Raw genomic sequence first — 13,879 nt, forward strand, 5'->3', positions numbered from 1 at the left:
CTGCTGCCACTAAGGTGGAATCTGTTTCCTCCTACCACCCCTCAAAACCAAAAAAAAGTTATACTGAAATGAGTAGTACACCCAGGGACTGATTCTCTACTGCCATGGACCTTCTGTAGTCATTTATATCATTGCAAGCACTCCCATCCATGCATTGATACCTGTGCCTCCCTTTAGTTGAGTATGTAATGCTCTGGTGTGCAAGAGATCTTAAAGACTACGGCTACATGGCAGAGTGAAAAGCCTGCTACATCCACACTGTCATATATAGCTATATATTCTTGTGGCATAGGTTTAGGTTTTGTAATGATAGGCCACTAGCCGTCACCTACAGCCCCCAACTAAAACCTCTCCAGAGCATCATCAAGGATCTACAACCTATCCTGAAGGACGATCCCTCACTCTCACAAATCTTGGGAGACAGGCCAGTCCTCGCTTACAGACAGCCCCACAACCTGAAGCAAATACTCACCAGCAACTACACACACACAACAAAAACACCAACCCAAGAACCAAATCCTGCAACAAACCCCGGTGCCAACTCTGTCCACATATCTATTCAGGGGACACCATCACAGGGCCTAATAACATCAGCCACACTATCAGAGGCTCGTTCACCTGCACGTCCACCAATGTGATATATGCCATCATGTGCCAGCAATGCCCCTCTGCCATGTACATTGGCCAAACCGGACAGTCTCTGTGCAAAAGAATAAATGGACACAAATCCGACATCAGGAATCATAACATTCCAAAACTAGGTCTCAGAGTAGCAGCCGTGTTCGTCTGTATCCGCAAAAAGAAAAGGAGTACTTGTGGCAACTGAGAGACTAACAAATTTATTTGAGCATGAGCTTTCTTGAACTTGATGCATCCGATGAAGTGAGCTGTAGCTCACGAAAGCTTATGCTCAAATAAATTTGTTAGTCTCTAAGGTGCCACAAGGACTCCTCATTGTTTTTGCTGATACAGACTAACATTGCTACCACTCTGATAGCTGTATGTGTCAGTGAAAGGCTCTGGCCGGGGGGAGACAGCAAGGAAAAGCTTCGGTAGCTCCCCATTGCTGGAATCTTTCCCTGCAGCAGGGTAAGGCTACGACAGTTGGGAGCTGCCGGAGCTTTTCTCTGCTGCTGGAGTCTTTTCCTGGGGATGGGAAAGGCTGCAGCAGCAGGATGCTGTGCTGCTAAAAGTATCAGGGGAGATGGAGAGCCGTGGCTTGGCCGAGTAGAGAGCTGTGAAATGTATGCACTTGGGTGCATACCCTCACCCTTCAGGCATGTCTAACCATGCCTCACCAGCTAAAATGCTATTTATACCCAAGCTAGCAGAGGCTATGCATGTATGTACTGTACACACCCCACTGAAAGACGGGTGCAGTATAGACATATCTTACTTTGTCAATAGGGATGATTTCCCTTGTTAAGCGCAGCTCTCTTGAAAAGGTGGAGATTAGAAATAGAAGAACCTTACTAGGTCACCTTGTCCATTTCCTTGCCTATGTAGGATTGTGGCCTTCAGTGTTCAGCACAATCCTATTTTAAGTGGCTTCCACCACTTCCCTTGAGAGTCTGCCTGTTCCACAATCTACTCGATGCTACTGTTAAGAATTTTTTCCTCGTGTTCATCTGAAATGTTCCCTCGCACTAGTTCACTGCATAACTCCTGGTTATACTCTTTGGCTTTTCAGTTCCCTCATTGTTGCTTGCACTGTAGAAACAAAGTATTTATAAATGGTTACCATGTCACCCCCTTAGTTATGATATGAAGCATATTTGTTCTTGGCTTCTGTTCTCGTAAATTGATCCTCCCCAACGCTTATTTCTCTCGATTTTCTCTGACTTCCCCTTCGGTTTATCAATACTTTTCTAGTTTTCAAGTATCCAGAACTGTGTGTAGTATGTATCATATGAGAGCCTTAATACACAGTTAGCGTGATCTTGAGAGCAACCTCACCTTAGGGCTTGTCTACACTACCGCGCGGGGTCGATCTAAGATATGCAACTTCAGCTACATGAATAGCATAGCTGAAGTCGTCGTACTTAGATCTACTTACCACAGTGTCTTCACTGCAGTAAGTCGACAGCTGATGCTCTCCTGTCAACTCCGCTTGCGCTCCTCATTCTGGTGGAGTACCGGAGTCAACGGAAGAGTGCTCACTGGTTGATTTATCATGTCTATACTAGATGTGATAAATCAACCCCCGCTGGATCGATTACTGCCCACCGATCCAGCAGGTAGTGTAAACAAGCCCTCGTCTTATTCTTTAGTGGCACCTGTCAAGTTGTGAGTACAGGTGTCATTCAGATATCTACCAGTAAGTACTATACCTCACTGCATGTGCAAATCAAGTATAGTGACTTCCCTCAAAGTTTCTTTCATTTTAAGAGATAGGTAGTTCTACCAGCATTCCCCATTTTAAGTACAGGAAACGTATCTCAAGCCACTAAAATCTTTGAAAATAGAAGAAAAAATTTAACTGTGTCCACTGTGTTATGTGATGTTGAATTGAACTCACAAAAAGAGAGATTAAAATGCTTTAAAGAGACAGTCACAAGCTACAGATGAAAGATTTTCAACAGTGACAGTATTTCCTGCAGGAGGTTTTACATCTTGGACATGCAATAATCAAGTTATTGGCTGATTATTTTTTAAGGTTGGAAATGGAGAAGTAAACAAAAGCATAAATGACACTTCTAATTAAACTGAGATGTTTAACCTCGATATTTGAATTAGGATAGATCAGTTTTATAGGAAACTAAAGTTTAAAACTGGTTTTATTATTGCCAATACATTATTATTTTATCTGTAGTGTTCACTGTAGTTCAAGTCTTCTGATTGAACTTAATTAATAGGTTCTGTTTAAATGTGTAAAAAAAAGAAAAATGGGAAGAAATCATCACTGTTACTTTTCTCTTGGTCATTTCTACAGCACACTGGCCTAGTCAGAACTTCAGTTTCAGTTCTGTCTTCTTTTTTTAAAAAACCTTTGAGTTATATTCAAAACAGTGGTTCTTCCTAAATCTGTTCCAGATGCCTTCCTTCGCCTTCTACACTTGATCACATGTATCTGGGACACTACACTGTCATGTTTGTCAATAAGTCAGAGAGCAGAAAGGACTGTCAGATTTTAACTTCAAAAGAAACCTTTACATATTTCTATTGCAAATCTCTATAGTCATTTATCAAATCCAATCACCTATCTGATAAACTCCACTGATAGTTAATAATCTAAAGCATATGTCTCATAACTACTGGAATGCAAATTTACTTTTGGAAAGCCTCTTATAATACATGTCAAGGGTCAGTAATGCATATTTTTATTCAGATCTGTACATCTGGTATACAATCTGTCTGATTCTGCTTTTATATTTGTTAGCATTTCAGCTCATTATACCCTTGCTGTACTTGCTTCTTCCTCCTTCCAGAATAAGGCTATCCAAGAATTTTACTAGATGGTCCCAGTTCGTGCAGTATAATACATAACCACCTCAAAGAAGCACTTCTAATAAACATATATAGCATGTATATGCAATTTTTTAATTTGCTACTATATTCCAGCATTAAGATATAACTAGGTTTGGCAAAATTTTTCCACTTATGTACTACTTCAGACTAATTTATATTTTTATAACCTCCTCAGAGACTTGTAGAGAAGAATTTTTAACTCCATTTTACAGCTGGAGATAATTTAGAGAGTGAGGTGAAATGACTTGCTCAGGGTTGTGGAGGGAGCCATGCTTGGAGTTGGGAGTATTACTTAGAAATATATGGCTCCCAGTCTTGGACTAAGACCATTAGACTACATTCTCCTTTCATCACTTTCACCTTGAAATAAATATCCATCCTTAATAAACGTGAGAAGTATGGGACCAATAGCGCTAATAACAAATAGTGAGTTTTGCATGGAGGTGGTATAAGTACAAGTACATAGCTAGAAATAGCAAATATTTAATTTAATATTATACCTGTCCTAACTGGTGGGGGAAAACACATCAGAGAGGGGAAAATGTGCCTACTAATGGCCAGATTTTCAAAGGTATTATGATGCCTAAAGATGCAGATAGGCACTTATTGGGATTTTCAAAAGCAGCTAGTGATATCAATGCAATAGGCACCTGGGTGCTTTGAAAACCCCAGTGTGTGCCTCGCGCAGTGGAGCCTAGTGGTGAACCAGAACTCCTAGATGCTGTGGTAATACAAATTAATAATAATTAATAGAATTAATAGAAGGCTTCAGTCTGATAGGCTGTCTTTCTAACATGCTTTCACCAGTGATATATGAACTTTAAAATGGAAGAAAATGGGTGTGGGGAAATAGCATAAAAATCTCTAAGTAAAGTGGCACGAAAAAATTCTTTATAGAAAATTGTTTTGACAGTCAGTCTTATCTACATGGCTTTATTTCCTTTTTTGTTTGTTTTTTTAAGTGTTTCAAGGTTATTTGACTTGTTTTGTTATTTCAGGAATGATTTTGCAGAGCTTTTTGACATTGTGATCACAAATGCATTGAAACCTGGTTTCTTCTCTCATCCGCCAAACCAAAGACCTTTCCGAACTCTTGGTAAGACTCAGTAATGTATACATCTGTTTCTTACACACTTAGATCTAGGAAATGGGGGATCCAGTCTAGTAGCCCTGTAGGTTAAAACTCTGTGACATAATCAAGCATTCAGATAACAAGTGGAAGAGATAAGAGATTCTAGATTGGTTCAGTTCCGAAGGCAGGCTATTTGGAAAGGATACTGAGGGAGAGAAGGAGGAAGTAGAAGTTGTAATGCTGGAAACAACCTGCAAATATAATGAAAAATGAAGTAAGCTTTTGCTTTAAAATAGAGGAAAAAAAGTCAATATAATTCCCGGCTACATATATTGAGGTATTGCATGATTGAGCACAATGGTGACTGATTTCTCTGTGTTGCATAGACAAGATCATACATAGAATACTTCATACAGTTCTGGGAAAATCAATTACAAAAACATTTAAACAAATTAGAGGAAATTCAGAAAACCGAAACAAATACACTTACAAGTTTGGAGGAAATGATTCACGGGGAAAGTTTGAAAGTGTCTAATATACATAATTTGGCTCCATATTGACTCACAATGGGCATACCATTCACTTAAAAAAAATAAAAACAATCCCAAATTTTGTAGCAATGTAGTGAATTAGGTTATTAAATCAAGGCATTAAGGAATGGGGTATACAATAAAGGAAGTGCTTGTTAATCAACAAATGTGAATAGAGATGTACAACAAGTCAAACGGTTTTGACAGCTTTTCATAAGCATCGTCATGATTAAGTAACAATCTGAAAATTAACCTTACATGCAAAATAGCAGATTGGCCCAACTTCTAATGCAGTGCGAATGGCGGGGGCGGCAAAGGGCGGGGAAAGGCATATAGAACTGTATTTTTAGTAACTGTATTTTAGCATCTCATTTTGGAAAAGACTGTCATTCCAGACCCAAAGTAATTTTACCTTTTGAACACTTAAACTAAAAACTGCAATGGCAGAGTGGCAATACATGGGAAATATTTTCTAATGCTGTATTTATTTATTTAGAAGAGTAATAAAAAGTATCTTAAATATATATATTTTTTTAAAAGAATGAGGTCAAATAGGAAGCTGTCAATTTGACAGTTTGATGTAGAATAGCACAGAAAGGAAATCAAATACAATATGAATGAATAAGCAAAGACATTATAAGTGGTAAACTGTCAAGTTTAAAAGTGTTTTTGCTAATTTATCTTGATGGAAATTGAAAATAAAGTATAACTCACTTCAGATGCTTTTAAAATCATCAGACTTCTCATGCCTTCAAATGGGGGGTTCATTCCCTGAGTCTCTGGTGGTGGTGGTATTTGTTTATGTTATTGTAGTGCCAACAGGCTCCTGTCAGGATCTGGGCCTCATGGCAGTAGGCATTATATGAACACAGAATAAGAGATGGCTCATGTTCGGAAGTACTTTCAATCTAAAAAAGGCAGGGGAGCCAAAAGAAAATAGACAATCAACAAATGAGTAATGTGCCGAAACTACAGAAGTTCCTAGGTACTTTCTCCAACTTTTGTTTGCTTTGCTTTACTAGTGTTTTTTTATTTATTTATTTATTTGATTTGATCTCAAATAAGAGCAAAATGATCTTATCTTCTGAAAGATCAACCAGAGTATTGACGATACTATAACAGAGACAAATATTTCTAAAAACAACTTTGGAAATTTTAATAAAACATATTCTGATGTAGTAAATTGTGAACAATTCAAGATACTCTGTAGTGTTCATCACCTAAATAATGAGTAGAAAAAAATGATGTGGGCATCTTATGTAGACATTTCTTTTTATGGAAGATTTTGACTTTTTGTTAAAAAAAGCCCCCAAACAAACCTGGAAACATTTAGGTTCTGGCCAAAAATATAATGTTTTTTGGTTTTCTGATTAAAAAGTCAAAATTTTCTGTGGGGAAAAAGAACCCTTTCTGAAAAGCTGCAGTGGAAGTCTGTTGGGCCTTACAACCCCTTTCCCTCTGCCTGTGCTCCTTGCAGGGGCTGCTTGAGCCTAGGTGGCTTCTGGCCAATAGCTTGTTCCTGCAATAAAACGTGGACTTCTCAGTGCCCCTCCTAAATTTGGTAGCCTAGATAACTGCCTGTCTACCCTATGCCCAAAGCTGCTGGTTCAATGGGGCTAGATTTCAGCTACATTTCCCCACCCATCAGAAAGTCTGTATTTGGCCCAGTTTCCTAATATTGTTGAGTCAATAGGTTTGTCCTGTTTCAGTGGGTTTCCACTCAAGGTGGGCTCAAGTTACAAAATGGGGGTCCTTTTCTTGATTTCAAACTCTCCCTCCCACCCCCCTCAAAAATTCAGGGGTGGTGAATCGGGTTCTGGAGTGAGCCCCTATCTCATTTACATGTGGTGCTGGTAGTAGTAGTTTTTGCTTCAAACTCTGGAGGGAAATCTTTAAAGAAAAGTTTTAAATCTGTCAGTCTGTCATTCTGGAGGAACCACTGTGGTCTATAAATATTTGAAGGAAGAGAACATGACAAAGAAGTAATTGTCGGCAGTAATACAATACTCTATGAGCTGCAGGAATGATTTTTCAGTAGAAAGTAATTTTGGAACTAATCCATTTGGAACCATGAAAGGTAATTTTGATTGTGCTAAACACGTATCATTACCTCATTTGTGTGAGTTTCAAAACATGCATCAATCAAAGCAACCAGAATTTTGTATGCATCATTGCAAGTTTTACGTTTTTGGTTTTTTTGTTAGAACCAAGGTACTAATTGTTGTTATAACAATACATTTTTGTTTATATAGTACTTCTTCAAAGAACTGTGCTATAAATCTGGTAATAATTAAAAAAAAAGATATTAATGGAATTTTCTTATGAAAATTAAAATCTTTAAAAAATTCTCTTCTGTATTGATTTTAAAGCATCTATACTAAACTATACCTAACAAAATATGGACAAACAACAAGCAAAAATCAAATAGTTTAAATAAACAGGCTTATATTGCCATGCAGCTTCAACTCCAGAATACCTCTTCAAGGATCTCACGTAAGTCTGACTCTCACATCTGTTTTTCTTTATATAGGAAAGAAATTGCTTGATTAGTACATGAAATTCATACATTTTGACATTAATCTTATAAATGAGATCAGATCCTCAATTGGTATAAATTGACATAGTTTCCTTTAAATCATTATAAGTACCTTGATTTACAGCATCTAAGGATTTGTCCCAATATGTTCATGTAAAGCAATGTCTGCCATGTCAGCGCGCCTGTCTTCTCAAAATGGGATATAAGAGTTTTCCATCTTTTTGAACAACTAAAGTCAGCTTAAATTAATTTTTTTAAAGATTTTGTAGTTCTATGAATTGAAGAAAAACCATGGAGCAAATATAGTTCGGTCTTACCTGGTAATTTATGATGTCATATTACTGCAATAACATTGAACCACAAATTTATAATATTAGAATGTTGCCAATTAATATGTGTCTAGCACTTATTCTTGAACCAAGTGTGCATGAGCCCGACAGAATCTTTATTTTTCTCTTAAATTAAAAAAGTCACAGATAACGCTGACCTCCCTGAGTAACTTCGAAAAGTTTGTGCTAGCGGGCATCTTGTTCGTGGACCTAAATACTGCTATTATGTATTTACACTCAGTTTGCAGAATTCTTGCAGTTTTAGCTCTCAATTTTTCTGTTTTTCAGGCAATTGTGTGACTAAAAGTAGTACGGTGTGGGTGGGTAAAGGGTGTGGTACATACTGGCTTTGGAAAAATGTTTCATTTTTAAAATCTTACTATACAAAAATGAGATGATATTTATGTGACATATTATGGAATCATCCTGTGATAGATTATTAATCATGCATCTTTGACTATCCTGCTCTCCTCCAACCAATCCATGTCAACCATGACTTTTTCTAGCTCTCCAAACCTCTGAGCATCTTCAAACAGCTGCCATTTTCTAACAGATCATCATCAAAGAAACTTTTTTTCTCCCCCAAATGTGGAATTGCTCTCGTCGATCCCACCATTACCACCATCTTTCAAAAAATTTAAAGGTCCTAAAGGCCAGGACTGAAAAGACACTTTCTTGGGAAAGTAACAGTTTTTCTGTACATAAAAATGTCACAAATTCAAAGGCCAATAGCAAAAAATGGAGAAGGGATATAAAACCATGTTTCATTGTTTAAATCAGTCTCTAACTATTAGAAATTAGGATGAGACTTTCATGGGAAGCAGATTACCCCTCATATACCTTGCGTTCCTCTGCAAGGTGACCATCTGGTGCTGGACACTGTCAGAGACAGGATGCTGGACTAGATGGACCCTGGTTCTGATCCAGTATGACAATTCTTAGGTTTTTATGTTCATGTAGCCTTTCAGGACTAGACATGGAAGCTTTCTATCAATGGAAAGCGTTGACTCAGTTTTCCAGTGGGTCCAATCGCACACTCCTAGATCTGGAAAGGCCTGGAAAAAAAATTTAAATAAGAAATATTTTAGATAAGGTAAGCTCTTTTAGGTTTTTATTATGTTTTTATGGCTCATTTATGACTTCGTTACATATGGTAATTGAGATTCCTATTTTTACTAACAGAAGAATTAAAAAAACCTAATTGTTTTAAAAGACTGTTAAGCCAATAGTTATATATAGAACATGCAGAATACCTGATGGTGCAGCATGGTGTAAAAGTTTTATAATTTGAGATAAACTGCATAACTCGCTCCTAGCTTCACCACCTATGAGAATGAGACCATCTCTAGCGAGTGCTGATAAAACCTTCAACCACAACACTATATATTCCTTCTCCATTATAGGCAGTGGTGTAGAGACTTACATAGTTAAGGTTGCCTGACACTTTCCATTGTAAGATCCTCTTTTCAGTTGCTTATAACTTTGCCAAACTTTAACCATTGAGGCTGAAATTTTCCTTCTTGTGTGTCTGCCTCACGTTGATTTTTTTTTTTTCTGGAAAGTTTTAGCTAAAATGGTTCAGCCATTTCAAAGAATGAGATTAGGGAAAAGTGTGTTGTTTTGCCCATGTTAAAAAATATATATAGTTTGATAAATCTTGCAATCAACGCATTGACAAGCTCTAGCATCTCCATGCTTTGGCACAGGAGCTTGAAAGAGCTACTGAGGTGTTAGGGATGTGCCTTTTACTATCCCTGTAAAAATTTGCCCAAATTCAGCCAAGTTACTCTTAAAAAAAAATCCGTTTGCACACACTTAATAGAAACTGTTCTTAGAGTTTGGCAGCTAAATTATCCAAACATTCTGTCTGTATTGAGCATAAGAGCTGGTTGGAAGAAGAAAAGGGATACTTGTGGCACCTTAGAGACTAACATGCATCCGATGAAGTGAGCTGTAGCTCACAAAAGCTTATGCTCAAATAAATTTGTTAGTCTCTAAGGTACCACAAGTCCTCCTTTTCTTTTTGCTGATACAGACTAACACGGCTGCTACTCTGAGCGCTGGTTGGGTAATCTTGACAAAATGGTTTTTCATCAGAAAAATGTCAATTTGTTGAAAGCAAACATTTTCATGGGAAAGGGTCAGATTTGTCTAAACATAAGTGTGTGTGGTGTATGAGGCCCCAGACTAGCCCATGAGTTAGGGGAAGACCCAGCTTTGGATCCCTGCTCTTCCTGATTCAGAGCAGGGATTCAAACCCAGGTGAGTTCGGGTCTCTCTGTGAAAAGTCTTGGATTCATCCTGGAACAGAGGAATACTTTGAATCTCTAAAATATCCATGTGTTGGGAAAACCATTTTCCACCCAGCTGTACTGAGCATGCTCCAGAATTGCAGGGATTGAGCAGGATATTCTCTACAGTTGCTGCTCCTGGCTGCTTGGTCACTGGGCAGTGGAAGTGAGAGCAGACTTACTGTCTCTCCTATGCTCTCAGTGTTCCCCCTGCTGGCATCCAAGCAGGGAGGAAGAGGAAAAAACTGAGAAGAATGCAGAGAGCTGAGGAAGTGTGTGTAGGGTGGAACAAGGGGAGAATAAAATCAGGGAGGTAAAGGAGCTGCAGGGGCCAGTGTGTGTGTAAGGGTGTGCAGAAGAGGATGGCACACCAAGGGGGAAGGAGCCAGGGAATGGGGTGGGGGAAGGGATGCAGATGCAGAGGGAAGATGGGTTGCACAGGTAACCTTAATTCTGGCATTTCCTATCTTTTGAACACTTGATTTTCAACCTTTATGTTCTTTTGAGGTAGGTGGGGTTTTGGGGAAGTATTATATTATTCAGAGAAACCTTAAACAGAACTTAATGCTGCACCAGAGTAACTGTGCTGGCTGGAGGAATGAGTGTTTCTCAGCACACCTTGGGGCAGCCCCAAAGAATGTGCATCTGGCCTTATCAGAAGGAAGTAGGAAGTAATTTTGAGGGGAAGTAAAAAATGTCTGTTTTTTCTGCCTCTCAGAAAGGCAGAAACGAATAGCAACACCGGCAGCAGGACATGAGGCGCATGTAAAGTCCCTTCTTTTGTTTGTTTAATAGAATTGTTTTCACTGTCACTTCTCTGGGGAGTAGGGCGGTTTGTGTGGGCCCACCTATTAACACACTGTGTGATCATGTAACAAGCAATACATATTTAGAGAGAATACATTGGTATTTTATATAGGTCATCCTAAACAAGTGCCCATAAAGCCTTTAAAGCACGCCACAACATAATACAGTCTGTATTGCAGACAAACAGCAAAAGACAAGGTATGTATTGCCTGATGATTGAGGACATTTGCCTAAAAAATATTTGTTTAAGCTTGTTTGATGTTCCAGGATAGTAAAAATGTGGAAATCAATAGATGTTTGGGAAATGAGAACTGAGAATTGATAAAAGTCTTTCCACTGTATGTTTGGTCAGTGATGATGGTCAGTGCATCCTTGCAAATAACCATGGGGTAGGTGAGAGGGGAGGGTGCATTGTCAATGAAAGTTAAATCCTTATGGTTTATTGCTTGTCAAGTAAAAATTGCCTTAGTTACAATATTATTCTACTTTGAAGTCTGTTTATACATATACAGTGTAGGCATTTAAAACATTTTCAACTGGGTGAAATAGAGCTGGATCGGCAAGTCCTTGCATTCTTGTACAGAATTGTTTGCTAAAATACTATACAGAAAAACAACCTAGCTTTTAAGAGAAGGTGTTAGGAGAAAGTTTTTCCTGTGCGCCCTGAAGCTTTAGTTGTCTGAACAAATGATCCAAAACTTGTGTGTCATACACACATAACTCTGAAATGTTTGTAACTTTGAACAAAATGTTATGGTTGGTCTTTCAAAAGTTTACAACTGAACATTGACTTAATTCAGCTTTGAAATTTTACTATGCAGAAGAAAAATGCTGCTTTTAACCATCTTACTTTAATTGAAACAAGCACAGAAACAGTTTCCTTATCTTGTAAAATCTTTTTTTAAGCTTTCCCTGTATTTTTTAGTAGTTTACGTTTAACACAGTACTGTACTGTATTTGCTTTGGTTTGTTTGTTGGCTCAGCTGCTGCCTGATTGAGAACTTCCAGTTCCAAATGAGATGTGTGGTTGACTGGTCAGTTTGTAACTCTGGTGTTCATAACTCTGAGGTTCTGCTGTAGATGTTTGTGGAAGTGGAGGAGAGGAGAGGGTGAAAGAAACGAGATACACTATGAATATAAAGAATAACTGTAGATTAATAAATCCAGCTAAATCAATTTAAGCCAGTTGTAAAATAAGAGTTTCCATACAGAGCTTTTGCATCAGTTTAAGTAACTCCATTTTAAAACTAGTTTTAGTTAAATTGGTGCAAGTCTTGTATGTAGACAAGACCTAATAGTTATATTATGTGGTAGGGAAGCTTTCTATCACAATATGTACTAGCTGGCACTCTTTTGGCCATCTCAAAGAAATACTAATGCACATTGAGAACACCCCTCGTATATTTCTTCTAGAATGGGATAGAGGAACATTGTTTCAACAGTATTGGAAGGTTGGAGTTTCACTGCCTCAAATCTATCTATTCTCTGGATCAGTTTAGTTTCCAGTGCTGTTACTCTGCCATCTTATACATACTAAATTCAATTTTTTTAAAGTCACCAATTTTTTTTTAATCAAAAAATTTCCAGTGTTTTTTATTAGAGAATGTGCATGGTCTTTAAAAAACAGATGTCATGTTTTAGGGTTTAGTTGTCAGTATCAAAATTGATATTATAAACTGACCCATAGATGGCATTCTCCTATGCTGATTCTTCCGTAGAAGGGAAAATTCAAGTAAATGTGCCAAGCCGAGTGTTTTATATTTTTGTATAGTGTTCAAAATGTCCGCGAAGATAAAAGGTTCTTCATCCAAAAATCCAAACAGTGAAAAAATAGTACAGTATTTCTGCATAAAGACAGCAGGGTTTGCTCCAGCTGATTACCTTTGATATTAAATACCGTGTTTGGCACTAAACTGATAAGAAAATTACTCAAGGCTGATTTCAAAGAAAACTAAAACTGCTGCTTTCAAAGGCTGGATATACACAATATTCCTTTTGTTAAGGCTGGAAAACATTTTTAGCATAAATTGCCAAGTGCTCTGAAAATAACATTAGTTCCCCCTGAAAAATGTATTTCTATACTGAAAGAATCTGCAGGATCAAATCATCACTATAGCAAAATCCTGTTTATTATTATGCATTATTTGTATTACACTAGCTCCTAGAGGCCCCTGTCAAAGTGAGAACCCCATTGTGCTAGGTGCTGTACAAATATATGACAAGAGGCAGTCTCTGTCCCCAAAGAATTCACAAATTCAAATAGACAAGACAGAAAAAAGGTGGAGAATGCCGATTCACTGAAACTGGGAAAGTTTCTCTGGTCCAGGATGGAATTTCTGGGAGGCACAGGGGGAAGAAAGAAGAGAGACTAACAGACCCTCACAATAGTCAGTAGACTGGTTTAAGTCAATACCCAGGTTTTTATGTCCCTGCTCCAACTCAGGCTAGTCTAACTCACATCCCAGATGAGTGCCTTAACCACCAGGATATAGAGTCAGTCTCTCTGGCCCAATAAATACTTAATTATTTATACAGAGTGGAACAGCTCCAGTGGGAGAGATTGAGAGAAAGAGGTGAGGGGAGGAGGGGTTATGCTATAGCCCAGCAGTTAGAGCTATTCGCTATTTTGGGAGAGGGTCTCTCTGTTTTCTGCACTGAAACCACTGATACCTCAACATTTTTTTTGCAAAATGGAATTATTGTTTTCTGGGCAGCTCTAATTATTACCCCTCTTACAGGTTGGAAACTGAGGCACATAAATTAAGTGACATACCCAAAGTCACATAGGAAATCCTGTGGCAGATCTAGAAATGTAACTCAGTTCTCCTGTGTCCCAGTCCAGAGCC

The 13,879-nt window shown here is 38.1% G+C and overlaps 1 protein-coding gene across 2 annotated transcripts in view; it reads left to right on the top strand.

The window, feature by feature from the left end:
• The window catches only part of LOC141984847 (dermatan-sulfate epimerase-like), a 308,715-nt gene that overhangs the window by 143,349 nt on the left and 151,487 nt on the right, over positions 1-13,879 (top strand). For both annotated transcript variants that reach the window (XM_074948285.1, XM_074948284.1), the window contains exon 8: positions 4,467-4,564. In XM_074948285.1, coding sequence (XP_074804386.1) covers positions 4,467-4,564 — 98 coding nt within the window. The remainder of the gene's footprint in view (positions 1-4,466; positions 4,565-13,879) is intronic.

Source organism: Natator depressus, chromosome 3 (genome assembly GCF_965152275.1).
Source record: "Natator depressus isolate rNatDep1 chromosome 3, rNatDep2.hap1, whole genome shotgun sequence".
Taxonomy (NCBI): domain Eukaryota; kingdom Metazoa; phylum Chordata; order Testudines; family Cheloniidae; genus Natator; species Natator depressus.